Below are 27732 nucleotides of genomic sequence, written 5' to 3' on the forward strand. Positions count from 1 at the left end.
TGAAATGAACGTTTTACTGGGGATTAGTGAAGGTCATGCAGCTTTTGGGCTGGGGAGGGTGCTTTCACCAGGAAAAAATAAAACTCTTAATCCAGTGTGGCAGCACAAAGCAGACGCTTGCTCACCGCCGTGGGTTTTGCCCCACACTCTTAGGAAGGGCTACAGCCTTCATGTGCAGGTGGTGGCCACCTGTGAGGGCAGAGGTGGTTTTGTGGTCACATATAAGAGCCTGCAGGTTTCTCCTGCCACTTCAAATGACACAAATGAACTTGTATTATCATCTGAAAGACAGCAGCAGTTCATGGGCTGTAATCACAAAAGTGGGGGTGTTTTTTTGTATAACAGCTCATTTGCCTGATTAAATGGATGTGACTTCATAATGTAAGGCCTTCTCTTGTGTGAAAGAAGCAAACGTATATGAATCAATATATTGACTGCTCCTCCTCCATTGTTCCAGGGGTGCCTCCCTGCTCCCTTGGCAGTGGGAACTGGGCAGGAGCCCTGCAGGAAGCTGGGTGGCACGCAGGGCTGGGGCTACCTTGCACACTATGCCTTAACTAGAGCGGCTGAGATTTTTCAAGCCCTCCGTGTGGTGACAGGCACAGCAGGTATGAGGGGGGTGTGTGAGGGGTGCAGCTTCCTTTGGATGTTTACCTTCTGTAGATTTCTGCAACATAGAAAAACTCCTGATATTTTTTCCTCCTTTCTACTGGGGTAAGAAATTCTGTGCTATCCCACTGAAAAAATCAGAGTCTGTGTATTCGGTGTTCACGCCAAATCACAGCAAACTATTAACAACCAGAGAAAACAACAGCCTTCCCCTAGGTGCAGCACTCACCCAACTCTGGGAGGGCCAGAAGGTGGCCAGCTTGACTTACCTGACACTTCTCTCATTTTTTGTTCTATGCAGGTTACAGTGTAAAGAGATAGCGTGCATACAAATTGTACTAGGTTGTCTTTAAAGAAAAAAACAGGAATTGTGAACATTTGGAGCTTAAAAGCCCCCCCTCCATAAATCTGCAAACCGAAGATTCGGATGAGTTATTATCTGAACCAGATTTCCAAAAGGCTCATCTCCGCACTAAGCCAGAGGCTTTCCATCATTCTAATCATGGGCTGTGTTCGCCTTTTGATCTAAGCCATGCTGAACTTCACAGGAAACATGTCAGAGGCAGAAAAGCCTAAGGCAACAAGCTCTGCCCGATGAAAAAGAAAATCCTTTTGTCTGACTTGCCTAGTCTCCCAGATGCCTAGAATTATAATTAAAGCTAAAGAGATTTTCTAGATAAAATCCACGGCTCATTACAGCTTATAAGGGAGATGGATACTAGAAATAGTAGAAATAGAATTGTATAAAGATATTTTTGAGTTCCCAAAAGTTCCCCGTAGTTCAAGGGAAGGATCTGATTCTTCTAGGAGTTAAGCACTCCTTTTTATCAGATTATTACAGATAATAATTCCCCAAAAGATCATAATTCACATCATTACCTCTTCTAACAGAAGCCAAACTACTACCTTAGTTTCTGACAAACATGGACATTTGTATATAGCTAGATATACACTGATATGCAAACACCTTTACCTATTAGGACTGTTAATCACACCAATTTGTTCTTTTGAAATGTAGGGCACATATAAATGAACTTTGAAAGGTTTTTGAGGTGTCTGGGAATAAGTGACACAAACCAGCACAGGACAGCAAGAGCTGACTATGCCTGAACCTTCTGATTTTTTGCCAACCTTAAATAATTCTGACAGCGCTGCTGTGAGGCAAACAAACAAATAACATTATCCTTAGTTTTACAGCTAGAGATACACAGGAGCACCTGCTGTAAAGCTGGTCTCTGTGGCTGTCCTAGCAATTCAGATGCAAAGCCAAGAAAACAAATTTTGGCCCATTTCACACTTCCTCATGCTGTCCACTAGCAATCCGCTACCTCTAATCTTATGCCACATCCCACATTAAATGTAAGCCATACATAATTTCAACATTACAGTGAACTGTTATGCAGAAATAATGGCCAGAGATGAAACGTCTGTATGGAAATCCCCAACAGCAACACACCTCACCAGTTTTAACATTTAGCCATGGGGCTCTCTGACCTTCTACGTCCTCCCTCAGGTCTCATTCTTACAGTTAATTTCTCCTGGTGTGGGGCTGTCTTTTTTCCTCATAGCACAGCAGTGTTTACTTTAATGCAGTACCATTGCTCACCTGGACAAAAATCTTTCTTCTATGTAGACTAGCGTATCTGTGATCAAGAGGGCAAAAAATAATGTAATGCATCTCCTGCCGTTAAGAAACGCTTTCCTTTTATACCAACTCCAATAATGGGAGTTTTGTCTTTGCTCACTCATTTCCTCATTGATAAACAAACTTATCTGCTGGTGATCACAGTCCCTCAAGCCGCTCAGCATTTTTAGAAGAATAGCAAGTTGAACTGGCAAAGTGGCATTTTTGATCCACTGCATCGGGTTTATGCTTCCTTAGCTGGAAGAGGAATTGAAAAAAAAAAAATCCTTGAGGCATCTATAAGGCTGCACTTTCAATTCTTGACAGACAGGACTACTTGCTTCAACTTCCAGATCAAATTCTTGATCTTAGAGCTGGCCTCGTGCATTAGCAGAGGTGTCTGCAGGAAGTTTCCATCTACAGTGGCTAAGTTATAAACGAATACTTTTTCTAAACCTCTCACAGCACAAGGATAAGATTTCCTGAGGTAAGCACTAATGACAAAACACCAACCTCTCTTATTAATTGTGCATGAACTAACACCAATTGTGCTAATGAGCTTTTGGTCTCAAGCAACAGTTTATAATGCTGATGTTTAATCTGTACAGGAAAAATTACCTGCTTTTTCATACTTGAAAAGTACTAGTAATGCAATAAAAACTCAGCAAGAAATATATAACAGCATGAATGCAACGATCACTCGCTACAGGTAAATTTGTCTTCAATTGTCTGCCATTACTTATGCTTTGTTCTGTAGACAGAGAACAAAAGCATGGAGCTTCTGGAGGTACTTGAAATAACAACGGTGTGAAGAAAATCTGTAAAGTATGTGGCCTTTTTTCAAATGAGGATAAAACTCACCTCTGTGCAGGGATGGGAATCAGAAGCCCAATGTGCCATCCAAACTGCCTGGAGAGCTTAAAGCTGCTTTTAAGCAAGAGCTTTAACTGTCTAGAAGCCTCCTCTAGACTGTCTCTACTGGTAAGGGCTTCACCCTAATTGAACTTTGTAAGAAAAGGCAGCGATACCGTCGCTTAATTGTAAAGTTATTAGTGTTTTTTCATTAACTGAACAGAAAGCCAAGCCCTAGCTGTGGTGAAGCTGATACACCACACGTTTAAGAAGACAAAGTAGAATCTGAGCTTTGAAGAAGCAGCCAAAAGACAGCAATGCTGCAATACACAAAAGTTTATTTTTAAGTTTTTCTTTTCTGAAGGCAAAATATAATAGAACCTAACATCAATGTATTTTGTACAACAAAACAGTTTTTATATGAGAACAGACAATCCATGAAGAGTTTTTAAGTCTTAGAACTGCTTCCCTTTTTTATCATGCTTTCTTGTGGTCAACAAAAAGTTGGCACAGAAGATGTCATGGCAGTCAGTCAGTGGGCGTGCTCCCTCAGATCCTCGTCAGCTGGTGCCACAGACTGGAGGGCAGGATACTTTCTACTTTTTCCATCACAAAATTTAAAGGGGCAAAGAGGGTGCTGAGAAACTGCAAAGAAATCAGATACACATTCAGATCAAAATCCAGGAGAAGAGAGAGAGAGAAAGCCATCCAATAAGACAAGAAACTCTTGCTGCGTTCCTGTGTAAAATCCTCCAGCATCATAAAAATAATGTAATTCACATATAAAGACTTTCTGCCAAATTCTGAGTCTTGCATATAGACAGATTTTTGGATTTTGCAGTAAAGAAAGACAGAGCCCCATTTTTATGAAGATCAAACTGATGAACTACAAAAGTTTTCACACATTTCACATCCTAGATTCAGGCTCACACTGAAGCCACTAAAAGCTCAAACCAAAACCTACTGAAGGGAAAGAGAGGCCTTTTCATAAGGGCAGAATCTGTCAGACCACCTCTCAGAGACAAAAAGCGTGTCTTTAGATTCAGGGTTAAAATGGTTCCGCGTTATCTATAGATCTGCTGTATACACTGAGGCATCATTAACTGGAATTTATCTTAATATCCTCCCTCTATTACAAAACACAGTCGGCAATGTTGAAAGAGGTCTAAATATATTAATGTTAGGACAGGCATATGTGACAAAAACCAAGCGAATAGAGACGATTTGGTCATAAGAAAAAAACCACTGCCAGCTACGTGTCTCAGAACTCAGGTACTCAAAGCACTCCCAAAATTTTGGGAAATACATATTAACTGTGCTTTACATTAATTGCAATTAAACTGTACACATTACATACAGCTATGTTGGAGCCCTATATGTGTATGAGAGAGTACAATAATATGCAAAGCCAGCCACCTCAAGACTGTGAACCCTCTGGCTTCTAACCATTTAGGCTGATGTGACTTCACTAAAAATAAAGAGTTCTGTTTGGAACTGATTGGCAAAGAGCTGCAAGAGGTTTGTGTTTCAGTTACTGCTCTGCAGTCAGCACAAAACATATAAACTCCACTTACTGCACTGATGTGTATATTAAGCCTGCTTGGGAGGTCAGTATTAAAGCAAATCTGATGCTGGATGCGTTCTCTTTTTGCCCAAAATAACTCTCTCTCCTGACAGAGAGCATCAGACTTTATATATAAACACACTTACATCCCTTTTCATGTTCGGAATTTGTCCCATATACCTTTAGGCACTTAAAGGATGCAGACGTGGGGGTCTGGTCCCCTTGCAGTCACTGAAGAGAACTAAGCACTTCCAGAGAGTAATTCTACCCATCCCAGGACCAGAACTGCCCTTTGAAATTGTCTCTTCCTTCTCTACCCCCAGCTGCAGAGAGAGCTGGGCTGGTTGGGCTCTGTCTTCTCCTGTAAAGCAAGGAGGACTGTGGCACAGTGCGGGGTGCTGGCCTGCCCCAGCCACACTCCTGAACTGCTAGCACAGCTCCTGACACAGTTCTGGCCTGTGCCAGTTAGTATCTCCTCAACAAAGCCCAGGCAGAGTTTGGGGATAGCACACGGCAGGGACAGTTCCCAGCAGCCAGCAAGGACAGGGCCATCCTGCCTTTGAAGGGAGGAGAGGTTAGAGGTACAGAGGTGAACTGTGATGTGGCACTTGCCTTTGGAGCCACAGAAAAAACAATATTTTATTACTTAATACAGATTTGTCCTTGCTCTCTAACTTAGGCTCCTAAGTACCTAAAGTTAAGTGTGAAAAATGCAATTTCAAAAATTGTTACAGGTCTGTGTGCTGCTGAAACACAGCTATATATGGCAAATGTATTTAAAACATTTCCAAATTTCAATATCCAACAGCCAGAGATTATAACCATTTCATGGTATCAAGCAAGAAAATATCTGCAAACAGTTTCACTGTTTACCAAAATGGGCTCTGTGCAGAGTTTGACGGTAAAAATGTATGATGTTTATGATGCTTATGCATTTTAAAGGCAATAGTAAGCATTCGAATTCCTTTTTTCCCTCTTGGACATGTTTGCGTACAATACAGACACTACATCATGGACAACTTGTGCATACCTTGGGAAAACCAGGTAACAGCATCACCGGTAATGAGATTTTGTCATAAGCACAGGTCAAAGAAAAAACTTGTTCTTACTGAAGCTGAACAGAGTATTTCAGTTGTAGTGCTAAAGGTCAAGCTGTATAATGTGAATCACAGCTGAATTAATGTAACACTGGCTTACCTAATCTTAGCGTTTGCTATTACTATTCCAAGTGGCTTAGGCCAAGTAGAAGCATTCCCTCTGGTTAAGCTGTGAACTGTTTAAATAAATATGTCCCTTTAATTTTGCCAAATGCAAAAGGCTCACTTGAGGATATCTTCTGCTCTTTGAGTAGCACTTGATCTATGTGGTAGGCTTGCACCATCACATCTACTTGGATAAAATTCAGCTTTGTAACCAGTGCAAATTACATACTTGTTAAATCAATGAAACCAGAGTAATTTGCCTGACAGTAAGTTTTACTGCAATTCATAGGAATTTTGTTGCTGAAGTACTTGACTGTATCCTATAACAAACTCAGCAGAGTATCTGTAGCTTAAAATGAGCCAAGTTTTTCCTCCACCTGGAAAATTAGTTGGTCTACAAAATACATTTACATTCATGGATACCAAAGCCTGGCCTCACTGAAGTCCAAGCAAAACCTCTGCTGACAGCAAGAGGTTCAGGATGTCACCTACTCTCTTGTATAAGCCCATGTAAGCAACATCTGTGCTGGGGCTATCTGGCCCTTGGAAAGCTCCTGGTGTTCCTGTCCTCAGACACCACTGGCAGATGCCTATCTGGCTTGTTTGCCACATGGTAGCACCCAGGTGGGCTTAGTCTGCATGATATGTTTTGTTTTTTTAAGTTTTTTTTTTTTTTTTTTTCTTTTTCTTTTGACACTGACTGTTTTTTTCCACACAAAACAGAAAAAACAGCACCAGCAGTAAAGTAAGAATTTAGGGTGGCAGAACTGGTGATGGGAGAACTGTAAAAGGTTTGCCATTATTATTTTGTGTTTTAAAAGAAAACTATCAACCTGGCTATTTCAAAGCTGGCAGAAAGTAGCTTTCTGGGTGCACTTTCTGAATAGCACCATTTGATTAAAACAGATAAGCAAAAGTATCTTTTTAAGCTTTTCCACTGCGTAGCTGGTGTTTACATGGAGGAACTGACTATTTATTGCTCAGTCCCTGTGATCTGATCTACATGTTCCTGACCTCAGAGTCTGCAGAAGTCCAAGCAGATGAAATATCTCCCTGGGCAAATCCGCTAGCTGAACTGAGGTCTCACCCATCATACAGGAAATATTGAAACAGACCATGTCAGTGATCTCAGACAAAGGAATCAAATCAGAGAAAAATTAGTCTTTCTGAAGTTTCACTGATTTTAAAAAACTAAGTAGGCACTACACTTTTAGACATGGCTGTTGACTTGAATTATATAGCGACTCCCTTGTTAATACAACTCTCAATTTTATTTAAGATACATTCTTATTGCTACCATGTTATGAAAGGACCTGCACTTACATATTTTTAACAATTTCCCAGATACTGTTATACTTCTGCATGACAATGAAAGAAATTTAATAATACCTACACTGTGCTGACAATTTTCTCCAACCCATGCAATCAGAAATTTGTTCTGCTTGTATTCATATCTTAAGTGACCTCCAAAAGCCTTTTGTTAGAAAGCCCAGCAAAAATCAAAACCACAAGCTATGAACATGCTTCTCCCTAACCAAGTAAAAATGCTAACATCTACTGTAATTTTAAAGTTACTTATATTCAGTCTGACAAAGCAATCAAAGAACTGGATTCTTCCAGTTTCATTATGGGAAGAGTCAAGCTTACTTCCAGGTACATTACAGAATTGGCTGGATGCAGTTGGGAATATCTAAACTTGCTGCTGAACTGGCAGGCAGCATTCAGAGGTGGTTCTGGCTCTAAAACATGGGCGCACTGATGAAGTTTGGTGAATTCTGTCCTATGTTGAACCTCCCAGAAGAGGAAAGTAGCTTTAAAATACCTTTTACTTCTGCATCCAGTGGGGGAACGTGGGCTGCCCTAAGGGACTGTCACGGTGGCAAGGCCACCTTTGGCAGTCTCACACGTGGAAAAGGTCCTCGGCATTCAAGGGCTTTTTCTGCCTTGAAGAACCCAGTGTCTGGGTTAATGGGCTATGGAAAAGGTGCATGAAGATGCTGCCTGGAGGACAGGTCAAAGCCAGTTCCCAACACCCAATCATGCTAACCTATTCAGTTTTTGTGAAATATGGTATATATCAATTTGCAGTAACAGAAGCCTGGGCCATGATGGTGATATTACATCTGTGCAGTGCTTTTGGGATTGGCAGGCATAACAGAAGGAATAATTTCGACCTATTAAAATTAAAGCATATGTGCACAGTTTCACAGGGTAATGTACCATATCACAATGAGTATCAACCACACAGGAATAGGTAATTCAATGCACATAACCACAGCAACAGTCAGCACATTCATCTTTTAGCTGTTTATGAAATTAGTTACTTATGAAACAATCTTCCCTAAAACTGAAAAGGAAGAGCCAGGGCTGGCCAACCTCTTCTATTCTGTTCTGATATAGCTGCATTATGAAGAGATGTCTACCATGATTTTCTTCAGTCTCATACACATGGGCTACTTTTCCCAGAGGAGACAACAAAATGAGCCTTCTGAATCAAAACCTTTCTACGAGCTACTAAATGAATGTCACAGACTTAAATTCTGCCCTTGCCATGTGTAACAAAAACTCAGCTGCTGCGTGTGGTGGTTTACGAAGATTAAGATATAGCTAAAACAAGTCACAGTACATGTTAACTGACATACTAACTGCATCCATACAGGTTCAGAGATCTTGAGTAACCTTGTCAACTTTATGCATGTAACGCAGCCCACATGTCAGTTCTATTTGTCTGTGCTTATTTTACTAACTAGGAACTTTACCTGCTCCGATATGCAGAACTTAATAACCACATACAGAGTCTTAAGATATCTATTCTACTAACACCAATGGCAGCTGCTCTTACACACCAGGGAAATAGATCCTTCTGGTCTGACTCTGCTCCCCAAATGGCTTTGGAACCTGCAAGCTCCAAACCATGGAGAAACAACTGCTAACACACCACCAGTGTAACTCCTGATATCTCTGTTTGATTGCACTCAGCAACCAAAGCCAGGCGAGTTAAGCCCACGCAAACATGCTACCAATTTTCTCCAATTCCAGTAGCTCACTGCCTGTAGCAGGAGCACTAGGTACAAAATCTCATCATGCTGCCAGCTTGAGATATATTCTTTGTTCAGGATACAAGACTGACAAGCACAGGAACAAGGCTAACAGGGACAGATTTGGGGTCATTAACTGACAGTATCAGAAAACTTCAGATTACATTGAAAGAGTCTCCAAACAAGGGGTCATGCATTTCAATGACTTAAGGAAAAAAACACAAAATAAGCTTTACAAAGAAGTTTGAGATCATATGCCTGAGTTACACACTTATTGTCCACCAAATGCCTACATATACACTCAAGAAACAAGAGAAAGTAATAATATTTCAGGTATGTTTCAGCACTTTTTGCTGATAGAAGTGGTATCTTCTGCTACAGCTAATCTTATTTTCTGTCTTCTAGAGCTAATGAAAGAAAATTCTTGATGCAAGAACTGTTGTACCAGACATCTATCACTCACAAACCTGGGTGGTAGAAGACCGGGTTGACCTGCAAAGGGAGTCTCTCACGATTTGCAAAGGAGTTTGCAAAGTACTTACAATCTGGAATTTGTTAAGCCTTTCAGCCTTGCCTCCTCCACCCCACCCCCTATGCTCTCCAGATCAAAAGCACCAAAGACATTAAAAACAAGGCCAGGAGGCTATTTTGGAAACACAAGACCTACAAGAGATACAAATATATTTGAGAAAATGTATTACAACAGAGGATATTCAGTATTTCTTGGAAAAGGAGACAGCTTTTTAAATTATCCTAGAACTTTTCTGTAAGTGGATTTTTCATATCCTAGCACTCTGGAGCAGTGATGTTCTTGGTTGTGCAAAGAAAAAAGCGTGTGTTAGCATAATTCATGGCCCTTCCCCCTCATCCTCCAAAAATTATTAATCCTTGGTGGATTAAAAAAGCAGAATTAGCAGAGACTTCCCTGGATGTAGTTAAGAAAAGCTATGAAGGAAATATTGAGACTACTTCCTTCATGGCAGTTTGGGGAAAGAATGCAGAAATTTGCCCTGGTTAACAGTACACTCCATTTCTGCTCATACTAGTAGTTTCTATTGCACTGGAAAGCACAGCACAGTCATTATGGCTCTACACAAAATAGAGGGGTTCTGTATTATTAGTTTATTTTTGGCAAAAATTGGAAGAGATCTAGCCTAACAAAAGAGCCATATAAACCAGAGAAGACAGCCAGTAGTGTGTTTTACTGATTAGCTCCCTTAACAGTTGTTCAAGTGTCCCCCTCCTCAGACATCTCTTGATGTTTTATTTATACTACTGAATATGCAGATATTTAATATCCAGCAATATTTAGCTCAACTCTTCCTGCATCTGTGTCTTTATTTACCAGAAGAGAGCAGTAGCAGAGAATACTCACAGCTTTTGCGAAGACCCCCATAAGCTCTGGGAACTGATGTGTCAGGAGGGCTAGCATGGCTGTGAAAGAACATAGTCCAGCAGTGAAGAGGATGAAGAAGGGAAGCTCTTTCTTGGGGTAAACTGAAACTTCATGAAATGCTGTAGAAAAAAAGATGGGAAGGGGAATGCATTATACATAAAAAAAAAAAAAAAAGCCCAACCAAAACCAAACCAACATTTTTATGTGGTTTAAACAGCCAGAAACACCCAAAGACATTTTTGAAGGAAGAAACACATAGAAGGTCTGAAACATCTAAGGTCAACGTTATTGTTGTGTCAGTCATCTCACTGCCAAGTAATTCTCATCTAAAGATCATATTTCTGGCTTACTCTGCTCCTATGTACCTGTTACTTTTGCCTTCCTTGTGTCAGCACTAACTATAATGTAGCTGGGCAACAACTAACCCCAGAAAACTAACCTACAACTAAAACACCCAGTTTTTTTTATGCAGGTCATTGACTAGCCACATGGCTGCATGTTTGCTAATGCTGATACACAGAAAGTGCAGAAACATGCACCTGGGAGCAGCAGTGAGACCAACCTTGCAGAAGCATGTTGTAGATCGGTTTAAGTAGGCCGTAAAACTACAGCCTTTGTAACAGTAAATTCTGAGGGTTTAAACTGCAGAACCAAGAAAAGTTATCCTAAAAGTAGGACATATAAACATGTATCTTAAATTCAGATTTTCAGGATTCTCGGTATACTTACAACAATACAACAACTTTTTAAAGTGTTAAAACCTGAAATTTAAATTCATAGTGAATTTTTAAGGTGTTTGTTAGCATACACTAAAAGGAATACAGAAATTTCCTAGACTCTGGTATAAAAAAATCGCTCACTGGGCTTTGGAGAAAGCAGCACTGAGAAGGCTAAAAGGGTCAGAAGAAGATAATGAGTGTTTTAGTGGAAGAACATATCCTTAAATTTTTATGGCGGCTCAGATTCAAGGTGAAAATTTGGCTGGGTTGGCAAAAGGTCTGGTGAACTCTTATCTGTCTGCTTCACTCATTCAGTCACAATAAATGCAAACTTTGAAACATGTTTTCTCATACAGGACCAACCTCAAGGCTTCCCATATACTCAAATCCTATGACTATTTATACACACAAAACATTACTCTTCATTTTGCCTACTTTCTTTGCTTCAGTGACCAGCTTTCATCTCATCATACTTGCAGACAACATAAGCATAGAGTAATCCAGCAACGTGACAGGACAATATCCTTGATTGCATTCATCCGGAGTGGAGTGGTTTTCAAAATCAACAGCAAGAATTCATAGAGTTTAAATTAAAATATTGTAAACTAAAAATATGTATGATTTTTGGGTCTGCTAATTCATTCAATTTAAAAAGAAAAACACAGATAATTTGCAACTTCTCTTTGATTTAAATTAAATTTAGAGATCGGGAAATACCAGATCATGGACTTTATAAGTCTAAGATTTCTTGCGCTCAGTTTTTAGCGCTTGCTTTTGACACAGGCTCAAACTTCTTGTTCCGGTCTGTTATGCAGTCATGGCAAAAGTTTTGTGATAGGCTATCCAAATTAAAAATATCAATCAGATCTTAGTGTTCTGATATAATTCCAGCTGACTCTCCTTTAAAACACATGCAATTAAAGGGTGTGGACAGGTATGCAAAACCTCTTTAACCGACCTGTGTCTGTCATGATATGTTAAACCCTTCCCTACTCAAACCCAAGAGATTTTGCAGTGAAAGGCATTTCCCATAACTGCCAGAGCAGAACATGACTGTCTGCATATGCTGTTAAAGAGTCCCTCGCTTCTAAATTTGACAAGAACGATTAGTGTTGCATCTAAAAGGAGAACACTGAGCTATTCTGCATGACTTTGTCACTCCTAAATCTCCTGGCACTCCACCCTCCCCAGCTCAGCATCCCTCTGAGTAAAGCAAGCAGAGCACTCTAAGAGGTGTTGTTATAATTAGGGTGATTATAATGGGGTGGGGAGATATCGTCAGTTGCCAAGGATTTCTGTGTAATATCAGCGAGAATGTACTGTGAAGGAGAGACTCGCAATGAGTGGATTTTTGCTGTATTATTCTCACCTAATGTTTACTCACACGGGCTTATAAAAAGTGGCAACACATTTTTCAGCCCAAACCAGAGAGGTTCTGAATGAAAGACTACCAAGAGTGCAAATGCCCTCAAAACCAGCCTTCACAGCAGAAGCAGGTTACATTTTACTTTTTCCAGAACAGATTTATCTTTATTCCTTCTTCAGGATAGAGAAGGTGAGAGAAGAATCTCCTTCCTTGGATCAATTTGTATTTGCCTCCTCTGCCCTGACCCTGCAAAACCCTCCGCACTTGTGTGTGTTCCACTTGTGCTCGCATCAAGTCCCACTGACTTCAGGGAGAAAACATGTGGGAAAGAAACATAACTGTTTGCAAGATCTGCTGCTTCGGCTCTTCGTCTACATTCTTGTGCTTCACTGCATGCACTGCAAGAAGTCCCATTATCTTGGGCTGTAAAGCTTCCCAAGGGCTGGATCTGTCTTTATATCTGTATTTTGCAGAGCACTGGGAACACTGTTGGCACTTTGTTAATACATGCCATAAACATATATAATAGATGACAGGTAATTTCACATCAATCTCTTCATAATAGCACACACTGCATTACATGAAGAAAACCCGTTCTTGCTACTTAAGACTGCTTTTCAGAAAACATCAGCATAACCTGTCAGAATAACAGCTGTGTTAATGATCCAGCCGTCCTCAAGCAGGTTTGATCTTGCCTTGGAATTTTAGTAGCTACTATGTCTACAAAAGACGAACAAGGCTGTGCCACTGTGCTTTTGGTTTGATAGGATGTTACCCTAGAGGAAAGATCAGACGTCTTTTCCAGTGTCTTGGCAAGAGAGAACAGCAAGATCTAACTGATTAATATCTCTTCAGTAATCTCTCTCCCTGTCCCTACACTGTCAACAACAATAAAGATAGCTAGTGGTTATGAACTATGGCTAGGAGCTGCCTCTCATCAAGGGAGCTCCAGAGACTCACTGTCAACCCGATTATTCTAATTTAGTGTATTCAATTTAAAAGGCATCATCAATGGAGAGCAGTGCTGCAAGACTTAGGTAAACGATTCTTTGATGTCAACGATAAGAAGAGAAAAGTTGAACGTACATGGTAGTAGTTCTCTATCTGCAGTTTCTGTACAAATAGGGTAAGGGTAGAAAAGATGTCCTTTTTCCAGTGGATAGGGGATCATTCTGAAAGCTGAAAAGAAAACAATACCGTGCACAAGTTACTGTGAGTGTGGCAGTCACTGGACATACTTAACTATATTTACAGTTTTGAAAAACAAACATAGACAAAACATGACATTTATATTTGGTTGCAAATAGCATATAAATTGTTTCATGAAATGCCAAAATATAAATCTGCACTTAGCTTTTAATCCTGCAAACACTTATGTTTATTTTTATTCTTGGGAGAAGGTTCATGAGCGTCAAGTGAGACCACACTACAAGTACATACATAAATGTTTCCATGATCAGAGCCCATTGTACTTACAATTCCCTAGCCAAATTTACACATTTTGCCTTGGGCTTTTAGGGTGCAGAATTTGAAAATTTCAGGGGAAAGAAGCGTATCTGATGTAACAGGTACAGCCTACAAAAATGACCAGCCAAGCTTGTGAATTCAGGCCAATACTCGCAATCTCTGTGCATCAAGCATAATAGAAGTTTTGCATAGAAAGAAGTACACTACTTTTTTCCCATCACACTCCAGCAAAGCAGGTAACACTGATGACTCAAGCCCAGAGAACCAGTTTTCCAACACAGTCATGCTTTCATTTTATATTTGGCAATCAAAGATTAATACTGAGTTATTAAAACCAGGTTCCTCACATGCATTCTTTTTAAATGTAGCAGATCAAGTCAGGTTTCCAATATAAATCTTCAGCTCATGGATTAAATAATACTTAAACTTATGCATTTTTAAAACTGAAAATAATAACAGAGAGGGAGGGAAATGGATTACTAAATCTGAACAGTGATGATGTCATAGGCCATCTGAGTGTGGTTTATGGAAACATCAGAATACTTGACTGAATTATAGCTTTGCAATCAAGGCATGCTTTTCCATTATCCTATATATTATTCTCACTGTTAAAATGTCATCAATGTGTTATTCTCACTACTCCTATGAACATCAGTCACTGAAGCAATATTTTCTTCAACAGATGTCCTAGAAGCACTGTATATTTTAGATGTTAGGCACAACCCACCGCCACATAACACTCCATTATCTCTTGCTCACAAGGCAACCGAGGAATTGGTTTAAAATACACAATACCCCAATATTTTCAGTTGTGCACGCTGTATTTGAAATAATGTTAGCTTATTTTTTGTGCAAATGTATGAGTGTATTTATTCTTGATTACTATGTTTAAAGCAATACTAAAGAAGGCAGAAATCCTCAAAGATTGTAAACCAATCTGGGCTGTAATGCTCTTCCAATATTAATCCCCCCCTCTCCATAGCACCCGAAAAAGCCAAGTACAAATACAATAATCCAAGCCTTGTATGATCTTCACATGCAAAAACCTTAAGTGTCTGTACAAAAACATATGTGGAGGGATGTTCAATGGTCATTACTTCAAAATCACTAACACAAGTTTTTCCTCCCAGTTTGGCTTAATATTTAAACAGACAATCAAGCCTCTTCTGCCTTACCCTAAATCACAGTAGTATTAAGATTCTAATCAAAATAAAAAGGGATGGTAAAGATGTTGCTTTTACAAAACAAGTGAAAAATGTCTGAATAGATTTTGCTGAATTTAAACAATCATCTTTGACATGAGACCAAATATGGAATATTTACAGCAAAACAGTTCGTTTAGCAATGTTATCAGCCATGGAAGAAAGTGCTCTGGTTCATCTGTATCAGTTTGTGTTTATGTAGGTACCCTCTGCCTTACTCTTACAGTGTTATCTGATCCTATTTTACATTAATCAATTCAGGTAGCACAGAGGCAGTTTGCCATTCACCCATGTGCTTGCCGTAAAAGCTACGACGAGAACCCTTAGGTTCTTCTTCTTCATGCAAACAATAGGAAACATGACACAAGTTTAGAACCTGACAGTGATGAACAAGCACCTCAGATTCTTTTGAAATTTGGTTACACTTGAAACTACAGACCTTCTGTACAGAGCACCTGGACCAAACCCAGAGCAACATTTCATGTGGTGTCACTCAGGCTTTTTTAGTTGTACTATGAATAAAACTGTACTTTGACTGATCAAATGAAGACAGAGCAGGAAACAACCAACATTCCAGTTCGATGATGATTATTATTTTTATAACCTCACTTTTCTCAATTGTTGAATGTAATTTGGGAAAAACACTCTGTGAGAATGTCAGAGTTTAAAATATCACAAAGACATTTCTGCATAAATTTTGCTAGATGCTGTCTTAATTAGGAGTGACCTTATTCTCCTCAGAAGCATTCAAAATGTACCCCCCAAGTGACTGACTTAATGTACTTAATTCTGCCCAATTCCCACAAGGTCAGAACTGAATAGTGTGTATATATGTGGGCATTAAATTCCTACATACAAGCTACTAAAGTGACTTGTGGTTATTTAAGCACACTGACAGAATAGTACACTTCAAAGACATGGCAAGTACATAAATACCTAGAAAGAAAGCGAGGGCAACTGACCATGTACTGTATGTAGCCTGTTGGTTAGAACTAGTATTTAATTAAATTTAATTTCTCTGTCATGTTTCCACTGGCTTTAACTTACAATTGCACAGAGATGCCAAGGAAACCTTTTGCAAGTAAAGGACACGAGTGACACAAATAGTTCACTACATCCATAAATAATATTACCCAGACTAAGATATGGACCAAAAATTATGACTATTGGACTAGATACTGGTGAAACCATTAAAACCCATGGGAGTCTTTAAGCGTGAGCAAAATCTGAACAAAATTCTTGAGGATTGGTGCACTGTTCATCTCTCTCTGAAATCACTGAGCAAAATGAATTATGGATGTTTCTCTAGAGGTTATGCAACAATAATAATTTACATCTTCACAGGCTACTATACAAATATTAGTTAATAAAGTATATATTCAGATTGCCGCGGAGGTAAAAAGGAGAGGAATCAGTTATTGTAGTTGGATAGGAATGCCCTACGCTGCTTTCAGGCACAGATGACTAGATTCCCTAAGTGGCGGGAGGACTGCAGGGCAGCCAGTCTCCTGTGCCAAAAGCTGGTCCTTGTAAACAGCCTCTCAGGGATGTTCCAGCCTGAGAAAGCAAAAGAAGATCTATTCAGGATTCCCTGCAAAATACTGCTCCATAATGATGGGATGGTGAGCCTTGGACTAAAGGACTTCTGCAAGCATCTGGAAGAGAAGAAACACTACATAAAAGCAAACCACTGAAAATAAGCCACTGGGAAGGAAGCTATGACAGAGAAAATAATAGACTGAGAAAAATGACAGGAAAAGAGCAAGCAGGTAGGACAGAGAACAATGCAGCAGAGCAAACCCCAGGCAGCAATTGTATGGATTACTGAGCAAGGGTGTTCTATACACCTAGAAATAAAGCCATTGCTTCCTCAGGGAGCCTACATTGCAAATTAGGCAAGTTCAGGCCCTTTAATACAGCCCCCCTGGCAGCCACTTTTACAATGGAGATATTAAGTGCATCTCTGTCGGAATTATCATGGTGACAAACTGTATCTTTTATAACAAACATAAATGAAAACAGCAAATGGAGAAAAAAAAATAGTCTTATACTAACATACAGAGAGGCTAAAAGAGACAGAAGAAAGCAGAGCAGAAAAGGGGAACCAGACTACAGAAAGAAAAATCTGCATTAAAAAAGCCCACAGAGGCTGATTCTAAATGGCACTTTTTAATTCTCTGGAGCCTGAAAAGAGCACATCTCAAAGATGGGATAAGATAATTTAAGTTAGAAGGTTAGTATACAACTCCAACCTCCTACTCAAAGCAGGAACATTTTCAAAGTTAGGTCTGGTTGCTCAGGGCCATGTCCAGTTGAGCTCCAGTTGAGTATCTCTAGGGATGGAGATCCCACAACCTACCAGCAACCTGTTCCAGTGCATCACCACTCTCATTCTGAAAATATTTTCCTTATGCCAAAATGAAATTCCTCTTGCTGCAGCTTGTGTCTATTGCCTCTTGTCTTTCTGCTGTGCCCTTCTGAGAAGACTTTGACTTTGTCTTCTGTATTACCTCTCCATTGGGTGGAGGAAGACAGCACCTGGATCCTTCCTTTACCTACCAGAAGTCTTTTCCAGGTTGAATAAAACCAGCTTGCTCAGCATCTTTTCCTACTTCACATGTTCCAGCCACGCTAGTGGTCCTCCACTGGACTCACTCCAGTTTGTCAATTAAATATTAATGAATAGTATAAAACAAAACAGTATTTTATGTTGTTGGTGGTGGTTTCTTTTCTGCTTATAAGGCACTTTCATAATCTCCCAATATCAAAGCATTGAAATAATGACAAACAAATCTCTACGACTCTGGAATGAGGAAGGTAAAATATTAATTCCCTTATTCATGAGTAAGGAAATATGTCACAAAGAAGATGGGAAATTTTGTTCAGTGTCACATGGAAAACACAATCCAATACTTCAGCACCCTTTTTCGTCATTAAATGGAATTTGTATTTTCAGTTTGAATTTCAAACATTTCAATGCTGGTGAGGATATAACTGACCTCCAAAATTCCCACATACCATACTTCACAAAAAGCTATTATTTTCTCATGACATTCAATAAAAATATTTTATTAGCTCCTTTGTAAGAAAGAGAATTACTTACTGCCTTCCCATGTACAGTGTAAGAGATTCAATGCCCCCTCTACTCTTTTCCAGTGTTGAAGATGAAAGAAAGCATATGCTATTGCTTCACTGTCCCCTCTCTTCAGAATATGTTCAGGGGGCAGAATTAAGCTTTTCATTTCTAGTAGATACTGTAATAAAAAAGCAGAGCACAATTATTTCAGAGGTATTAAAAAACACAAAAAGCTGCCTGCAATTCTACAATGCACACTGAAAGGTCTATTTCCCTAAAGTACTTTCCCTCACAAGTGTTTCATCAAATGTGTAACATCACCAACTGCACTTGAAGATAATTATTGAATTATTCCCAAAGACTAAGATATGCTGACAGATGGTTAATGTTCTGCTATTCAGCTGTAGTAGAGGGACTATAGAGAATTTCAAAATGAGATGTCTCTCTTATCAAAGGAGACAGAAAAAAGGGCTCAAAGCAGAAAAGAGAATCTAATTACAAGAGCTTTTTAATTAAAAAAAGCTTATAATAAAATGAAGAAGACATTAAGCAGTTTGATGCACATCATCTTTCCATAAGGAAACACGCAGTACTCATAGTTTGCACACAGGCTGGTTTACTGCATTGCCATCAACTGGTTGCTAGGTCTACGAATATGCAAGGCTGGCAGCCACCTAAGTAGCTACCAACAAGTTACAAAGTAAAAAAAGTTACAAAATGTAACAAATAACTGATTTCCAGAAAAAAAGTATTGTATGTTTAAGCTTGCTACTTGAAATACTTCCTGAAAATGGTATGAAAAGGAAAAGCACCACTGACTAAACTCACAAGCTATTCTCCCCGTTACTGGATCCCCCATAACAGAAGCGGATGAAATACACGCAGCGTTCATGCCACAGGAGAGGACAGAGGTCCTGGACATTATTCAAACAGGTGATTTTTCCTCCTTCCCCAGCCCATGAACTAGACCACTACCAGTTCAGCAGACATTATCCCCTCGCTGATGTTGCTACATTCCAGTTAGCGGAGGGGAAAGATACAGCGGAAGGGAAAGATACATCCCTTGTTGGCATGCTTTGCAGGGAAAGGAATGACAGACAGAAATCACAGGCTGCCGAATCAACTCCTGCTTGTCAGTTCTCCTCCGAGAAGAGTAACATTTCCCAGCTGTGTGCTGACTGCTCTTCAACAGCATAAGGAAACTGTTGCTCTCTTCCAGGATGCCCAAGAGCAAATGTTCTCCCCACCAGACTATTTTAAGTTAACACAAGAGGCAGCAGGTGAGTCAGGCAGTAGACCATCAGGCCCACCACAAGGTTTGCGAAGGAAAGTTATGGTTAATCACTGGCAAAAAGAGAGTGAGTGCACAGCCCTCCACTTCACTGAGCCGGTGCCTACGCACTGGTCTCTGCTTTGCTCTGGAAGGAGAAGGACTGCAGGACCTAGGGACTGACAACAACCCAGTGCAGGCACCCAAGAGAAGGCAAATTGACACCGGAGGTGAAACAGAGGCACGGATCGTGTTAACATTCCACAGCTCCTGTTAAATCCTGACTTTTGTGAACGGGACACTGCAGGGCATGCTTCAGCACCCGCTCAGTGTGTGAGCTGGTGCAGAAAAGAGGAGAAAAGAGGGCAAAAGAAATAAATGAGGATTGAAAATCAGCCTTGAGGAAAGGAAGAGGAAAGGCCAGGGGAAATGAGCACAAATAGCATGATGTAATGGAGGGCATCCTAGAGCTAGGCACCCCTTCTTCGCCTGAAGGAGCCTGGAAGGTGCTAGCACACAGCTAAAGGATTTGAAGAGACCGTGATCAAAGCAGAGAACTGTCAACCCTGGGAAACAGATAAATACTTCAAAGAGGAAAGAGAAATCATGCGTGTTTCTGATGCAGGTAACTATTAAAGGAAGAGAAACTGAATTAGCAGTGGGAGTAATATGTACAATACTTGGATGTTCTCTAAAGCCTTTCAGAAAAATTTGAGAGTGCTGCAGAGAGGGTGGATTAATGGAGGAAGCTGCAATTCAGTAGGCAGGACAGGGGATTAAGAGTGACAGAGAGAACAGAATAAAGAGCTGACAAGAGGGAGGGAGCTGCCAGGCTTACAGAGATACAGCAAACATTCTTATTCACTGCTCTAATGAATATGCCACCCTTTTAAAAACACACATTATACCTGTTGAGCAGAATGGAATACAGCTGCAAGAGCTGCAGGTTTCTATCTGTTCTATTAATTTAGAACATAACTCTTATTTCCATATTTTTTTGCAAAAGGAAATGAGAAAGTAAGTTCTCAATATTTAAATATTTCAATCAAAGGAAAAAAAACCAGCCCAAAACCATGTCACTATTTCTACGAAAAGAATAACCAGGAAGGATTTCCTATTTCAAGGAGCATTGAGATGAAACCATGTTATTTTGATTCTTATGTACTGCTTGTTATCAGCGATTAATAACAAATCAAGTGGAAATACCAGATGGAAGGATATATCTTGACACTTGCAAATCATTCTTAGTCCTCACTCAGTTGTGTTGACTTTTCAGTCTGCATTTTTCTCAGTTTCGGAAAGACCTATTTTTAAAAGTTCCTCAGATCAAAAATGTGAAACACTCCTCCCTCATTATTCTATCACAGCTACTTTCCCAAACAAAAAGTCCATCACCTGGTTTGGTGATATTCAAGAAGACCCACATATAAAGTTGATGGATGGCTCAAATCTCATTTGGGCCTCATAATAGTTTTTGGTTTATGCACAAAGGTCAGCCACACCTTTTGGGCATACAAGCTGTCAATGAATTTATTTTGGAAGCATTTCCAGCAGGAATGCTAATTGTACATAGCCCCAGAGAGACCTTGTCTGGAACACTCTGTACAGTTCTCATCAGGCGCTTTCAGAAACGTAAAGATTAAATTCCACAAGTACAGAATAGAGCTAATCAAAGACATGGCAAGTCTGCTTTGTGAGAGGGCACTTGAAGGCCTCCATCTGTTTAACTTCTCTAAATAGGAGTAATGGGTACCAAAAAGGTACCTAGCTGTAGGCAGGGCTTGATTATGATGGAAGGAGAGATATGACTGTCCATGAAAATTAGGATGGTCTTGATATCCTAGAATATCATATCCATTCATGCGTTGCTGTATTTTCAAGGAGAGTTCAAGAGCCTGGAGGGCATTCAGGTTCCTGGAGGCTTGGCTGACAGGGCTCAGGGTCTACTTGGAGACAGCATAGCCAAGGGCAGCCCCTTTCCATGGTAACTGCAGGCTACTGGCACCCAGATACTTGACACGCAGGACTGAGTCCCAGCAATCTGCTGGGTTTCTAGCAGATTGTCCATGAAATCAACACAGTCCCCCTGAAACATTTTGGATTGGACAAGCAGACAAATTCCAGTGAAATGAAATTAAATGAAAAAAAAAATATTTCTTTAAAAACTATCCAATAAGCTGCAGTTCTCATGCTGCCCATATAACATGTGAATCACAGTCCTGATGGACTTCTCTGTGACAAGCATCTCCAGCTCTTGGAAAAAATCAAAGACATCTGATCGTAGTTTCCAAGAGGCTGCTATTGCACTTCATCAAAGATACTACACTAGACAGGTACAGTCTTCTCTTCAGCCACCAGAGACTTCAGGGTGGGAATCTGACTATTTATATCTCAACATTTCCAGAGGCCTCAGTCCGAGCACAGCCCTTGTTACAGGACTAATATGGACACAAGATCCTACCATACCACTAAATTTCATACCACTATGAACTTCATCTGGCTTTACAAGAAAACAACCTACACCTCTTGAAAGACTCCCTATTAACTGTAACTCCTGATACACTGGCATCCTCTCAGATTCAACCACGATCTTTACAATTTAAGTAATAAAACTTCACTACCTTTTCCATACTTTGAATACACAGGGAAGACGGGAGCCCTCTGTCACACTGACAGGGCTCTGAACCCAAGCGTGGTTCCACTTCAGAGTGAGGGTCAACTAACAGGCTAAATAAAAAACTTAGCAAAGAGCTAGCCACACGGAGAAATGGAGATGGCAAGCCTAGCACATCTCCAACTGCATTTGTTTTTCAATGATGAATGAAGAAGTTTAACTAGAACGGGAAATAGCACGTCACCACCATCTGGGGTTATCATGTTCCTTTAGAAAAGGAATCAGCTCCGAAAAGGCAGTCTAGAAAATTACAGCCAGAATGACCTAGTCTTAATCAAGTTATGAGTGAATACTAAAGTTGCGCAATGATTTCTGTCATCAACAGGTGGCTCAGTCAGCCCTTCTCCACTGCATTGTTTTGGCTTGGACTTTTTTGGTTGTCTTTTTTGTTTTTCTGGTCTCTCTCTTCTCTCACCCCAAACTTTTTCTTGTCAAAAATCTGTATTTTAGGAATTACAACAAGGGTAACAGTATTTTTCATGTGCTTCCACAGAGGGCTTCTGGGCCGGTTACAGGACATTGTAATAGATACCGCTCAGCTGTAGCCATTCTGTACACATATGGGAATACGCCTTTTAACGAGCATTTGGAGGATGACAGTGGACCTTGTACGCATGAAGTGCAACATGGTGGAGTTCATATTTCTCTGACTTGAATTGATTGAATGTACATTATTTATTTCATAATATTGACAGCACTCTGGCTACTAATTCTCCTCTGCTGGGAGTGCTTTTAACATTCCACATTAATGAGCTAGTTCAGCGCCCTTTTGTGACAATAAATCAACCTATCTCAGGCAGGTTTCCTTCTTTTCCTCAATTGTGCAATTTGCCTCTGAAATTACAGCTCAGGCCTCAAATAGGCAATAGCCACCCCTGCATCTGTGACAGCACCCCTCCAGGCCAGAATATGAGAAATTAACATTTTTTGAACAGGAACTCTCCTCCTCCCAGTGGGATGAACAGCACAAGCTTAAAACAGTTCCAAAATACTGGTTTCTACATGCCCAAAGAAGCCACTTTTAGGTCACCTTACAAGTTCTCACTGGATTGATGGTAATTAAAAAGTTTGGCCTTTTTGCTGGAGACACAAAAACAAATCCCTGTCTCACTGAACAGTTAAAAACTCTCTTAAACATGACTGGAATAGTTTCTCTGTAATATCATGGGGTGTGCGGAACAGATTTATTTCCCATCTGGTATATGAATTTGTTTGCATTATTTGTTTCTATTAGCAACTACAACTTACTAGAAACCACACAAGCATACAGAGAGACACAGTTCTTATTAAAAAAAATAAAATAAATAAGAAATAAGAAGGGATGAAATGCAGAACAGATAAATATTTAAAAGCATTTAAGTCAATGGTTTGTTACATCCTTTTAAGAAACTGTTTACACACAAAATTGGCATTTCTTAAAGTAATATCAATATGTAAGTTGTCCGATTCAAATGCAGTGAACTTCAGCAGGTACTCTCTTTAAATCAACTCAGCTCCTGGCTTACACAGCAAACCCATACAACTGTGTGCACAGCACACTTTTAACTTACTTTTAACAATTAGATATATGGACCTTCATCTGTTTTCTCTTCCCTTTGACTTTACTGAATAGCTTGTGTCTCATAGATCACAGAAAAGAGGGGGCCTTTTCAGGAGGAGTTTGAATGCAGGGAGGGAGCCTTGCAAATCAGTTCAGAAAGGGTGTTCCACAATTGAGGAATGTTCCTGAAACAGCTGTGGTACTTTATCAGCATTAGCTTGGGATAGTCGCATTACATATAAGTGGGGAAGCTCCAAACACAACATATAAATAATACTGATGAAGGCTTTTTTGTGTGTGTGTGTGTATACACATATACTTTTTTCCCCACCCACTCCACAAATTATGTACTCTCCATGACATAGGATGTGCTACTCTCTTTTCCATACAAAACCCTCTGGAATTACAGTGATACCGCAACTGCTTCAGTGACAATAAAAACCTTTTCATTTAAATCTTAAATTTTTGAGCAGCATGTTGTCAGACAGTGTCAGCACATTTCCTTGGGAGTAAAACTCCACAGTGCATGGCGCTACACTAAAACGAAAGGACACTAGTCCATAGAATCTCATTAAAGACAAAGATGGTTGAAAAAAAATTCATTCAAATCTTCACAAACAAGTGATACAATTTGCTGTGATTTTTCTCACAGCGAAATTCACAGCTCTTTGCTTTGTTCTCTTTCCTGCTGTACTGCTGACTTCCATCTGCTACTAGTTACGTTTTTCTTCTACTAAAAAGAACCCTGAAAACACTCTGCCTGATGAAATGCATTCTTTTTACATAGGCAACCTCTGCCCAAGTATAAAGCTGCAATTTACTGCAGCTGAGTTGTTTAGTAACATAAACAAGACAAGTTGTAAATAGAGGTAATATCTTTTATCGGATTCTGGTACACCTTAAAAAATGTAGCCACTTTCAAGCCTTTTTACAGGTAAGATGTCTTCAGAATGAGAAGTCTTGATCAGTTTGCCAGTGGTTCCATTTTTGCTGCAGTCAAGAAGGAGATCACAGTTGACACACCTGAGCTGGCCCTACCCTGCACAGCTCAACTTCCAGAAACGACACAGCTAGGTCACCTGCCCAGCTTCCTGGAGAAATCTGGCAGGCTGCACTGAGCTCTGTATTGCCTTTGTTCACGTAAACCAAGTTCTAGTACCTCCATGTGTCACATCTTGACTCCAGTGTATTCCAAAAACAATGAGAATTTATCACCTATGGCTGAGACTTAATGCACTGATCTCTGGGAATTAAACTGTCATTGAAATGCACCTAAAAAGGGAAGAAGAGACCTGTGTCAAAAGAACGTTATTTGCTGGAAGGGTGGCTGCCTGAAGATAGACTGTCAGCCATATTAGGTCTCTGAAAAGGCATTTTTGTGCAGACAGAAAACAAAAACCAAGGTGATGCACAGTCATCTAGAATCAGTGAAAGTGGGTGCCAACATCTTCATGACATACAGACTGAGAAGACTCCCAGAACCATGCATACACGCTGGTTTCTATGTGGAAGGTAGGTGTTTTTGCAGGGTTTCTCACCTATATGTAAAGATGGAAATCTGGGACTTTTAAACTGCTTCTTCTTAAGGTGTTCCTACATCTTTAGACTACATTCAAAAGAAAGTGTAAGAAGTATATCTGACCTCTACAACATCACTATGGAACACTGGACTGCAATCTGGGCATAATCTCCTAGGGAAAAATCAGCAGCATTGTAAGAATCCCATGGTTGTTCTACACAAACCTGCAATAGGTCACAATGGGAGACCCAGTCTCCCTTTCTTGCTAAATCCAGCTCAGCAGCATCTCTCAGCATGTTCAGAGTGTGTTCCCTGCATTCCCTTTGTCTCAGAATCTCATTAGCAAAAATCTATTTCCAGTTAAATGTCTTGAAAATGCATGTCCAGTAATAATCTTTTTATGTGGTAATTCTAAATTTTAATGATTTGCACTGAAAATGGTAAAGTCTCCTTTTGAGACAAACCAGAAACATATTGAACCATTTTTTTTCTCTTTAATAGTGCAGTTCCCTGCATTCAAGGCTTCTGCTGGGAACTTTGCAAATGCTTTAAATAATTTGTCACCTTTGTAATTTATTTATTCCTCAGTCTGAACAAGAGAGTCATTAGTGTTTAAATCCCAAAGAAGCTTTGAAGACATATTAGGTTTGTGGCACTGTTAGATTTTTTGTGATGCTGCTTGCTAAAACTTATCTCAATTTCATTAAGAACAAATTGGATAGGACTTCAATCATAATTGAGTAGAAACTGAGATGTAATATCCATACTGTGCATAAAATTATAACCAAAAATCTATTTTTTGCCACCTTAATATCCTTTAGTTAATAGAAGAAAGAGTGAGTGTGAAATCAGCAGTGCTGCATATTAATCTGTATTAGGCTACACTGTTTTAATGTTAAAATATGAACTAAAAAAACCGTAGAGTCTGCTCCCATTACCACCTCATTATCCTGATAATTTATGTTTCACAAAGGTTTTCAATTTCAAAATTACAGACTTTGAAAAACTGAGGGAATCAATTAACAATATGAACTGACTGAAAAGCTCAGGAACTTAAGTGAGGAAGAGGACTGGAATCTCTTTAAATCAAAAGTACTGAAAATAACACACAATCTGCATTTCACACATGGGGGGAGATTCAGCCTTGTATTGAACAGCCACCTAAACAGAAGCTGGCTAGTGAGAAGGAGGTCACAAGAGATGAATGAAAGTACTGATCTACAAGAAAAGCAAGATCTTGGAGGTCTGGAAGTGCAGAGGTTACAGAGCAACTTCCACAACTTACAGTAAGGTAGATTTTGCAAAGGAAGTCAAACCAAGGAAGAGCAAGCTCTTAAGTATAAACAGAAAAAGAACAAGCAAAAAGGTAGTAAATGAAAATTTAGCCTCAGTTTCATGGCAGTGCAGAGTGTGGAGACAATAGCCGGATGGACATTAGGAGCATGTACAGAAGTGGAGGCCTCTACAGCCAATCTCTGTCCCTGAACAGTGAATGAACCAGTCCCAGAAACAGCCAGACTAGCACAACTGACTTAAAACAAAAAGATTCCCACTCAGAATCAAGTGATGAGAGAAGTAAATGCAATGCCATTCATTTAAAGAGGAGGGAAACAATATGTCTTAATGTGGAATTGTTAGTATGCAAACTGTTAAAAAATATTTTGATGGAAAGAATTATCAAAATTGTGGAGGTAAAGTGAGGAAAATGGAACAGGCTCCCAAGGATTGCTCGTGACAGGTTAAACTGATATCTTTGCTTGGCAAGATAACTAATTTTTTAGACAGCAAGGACAGAATACTCTAACCAGGCTTCAGTAAAACATTCAGAAAGGTTCATCCAGAACAGGACTGGAATAGAGAGTTAAACAGGCAACGAGGCAGAAGAGAAATGTCAGTGGCTGTGTTGGTGCAAGAACCATTGGGATGGAAGAAAGTAAACAGAGTTCCACAGAAGCAGTCCTGGAACCAAACTTCATTTAATATTTTCATTTTATAGCTTGGCACAAAAATAATCAGCTAATAATACAAAGGGACTCATCTCACCTAAATCTTGTTGTCTAAAAATCAGGCTTTTACTGGAAAATAGTTGCTCCTTTCATAGTCAATGTAGAAACAGGCACCTCGGAGGGAAAGTCTGTCTAGAGATGTCTAAGATAGTTCCTTCTTTCCACTGCCTGTAGAGGAAGTCTAGATGATTTTATTAAACAAACAGCCTAACTTTCAGATAGCTAAACCATGCTATTTAGTGGTTGGCATAACACATATAGCTCACAGAGAAAATATTTAATTCCTGCAATGCATGAGAATGAACTTTCTGCAATCCATGTATACATATGGGAGAGGTTTTGGGTTTATCTTTACCAGACTTGGTGTTCAGCTGTACCTAATGAATAGGCTCCCTACATTAACTCACACCAGTCTTCCACTCCCCAGTGGAGGCTGCTTACTTTCAAGGGGCAATATTGGTCCAAAGGTTCGTGGGGTGAGGTTCAGAGGCAGATCTCCAAGGGTCAAAAAGCATCTGCCTCTAGTTTGCCTTTACAATGAACCTACAGACTGCAATACTGAGTATCAGGTGATGAAAAACTAAAATACATTAGCCTTTAGTAGCCCC

At 39.8% G+C, this 27732-nt stretch overlaps 1 protein-coding gene across 14 annotated transcripts in view; it reads right to left on the reverse strand.

Annotated features, from left to right (window-relative positions):
- Positions 1-3444: 3444 nt before the first annotated feature.
- The window catches only part of ST7 (suppression of tumorigenicity 7), a 162591-nt gene continuing 138303 nt past the window's right edge, over positions 3445-27732 (reverse strand). For 12 of the 14 annotated variants that reach the window (XM_072861390.1, XM_072861356.1, XM_072861407.1 and 9 more), the window contains 4 exons: positions 18143-18293; positions 13457-13549; positions 10265-10404; positions 3445-3730 (listed from right to left, as the gene is read on the reverse strand). In XM_072861390.1, coding sequence (XP_072717491.1) covers positions 3635-3730; positions 10265-10404; positions 13457-13549; positions 18143-18293 — 480 coding nt within the window. In that variant the 3' untranslated portion in view covers positions 3445-3634. Of the gene's footprint in view, positions 3731-10264; positions 10405-13456; positions 13550-18142; positions 18294-27161; positions 27306-27732 lie in introns of those variants that run through there. The other 2 variants (XR_012042472.1, XR_012042471.1) reach the window with 2 other exon arrangements.

The sequence above is a fragment of the Ciconia boyciana genome, chromosome 1, assembly GCF_034638445.1.
Source record: "Ciconia boyciana chromosome 1, ASM3463844v1, whole genome shotgun sequence".
Classification (NCBI taxonomy): domain Eukaryota; kingdom Metazoa; phylum Chordata; class Aves; order Ciconiiformes; family Ciconiidae; genus Ciconia; species Ciconia boyciana.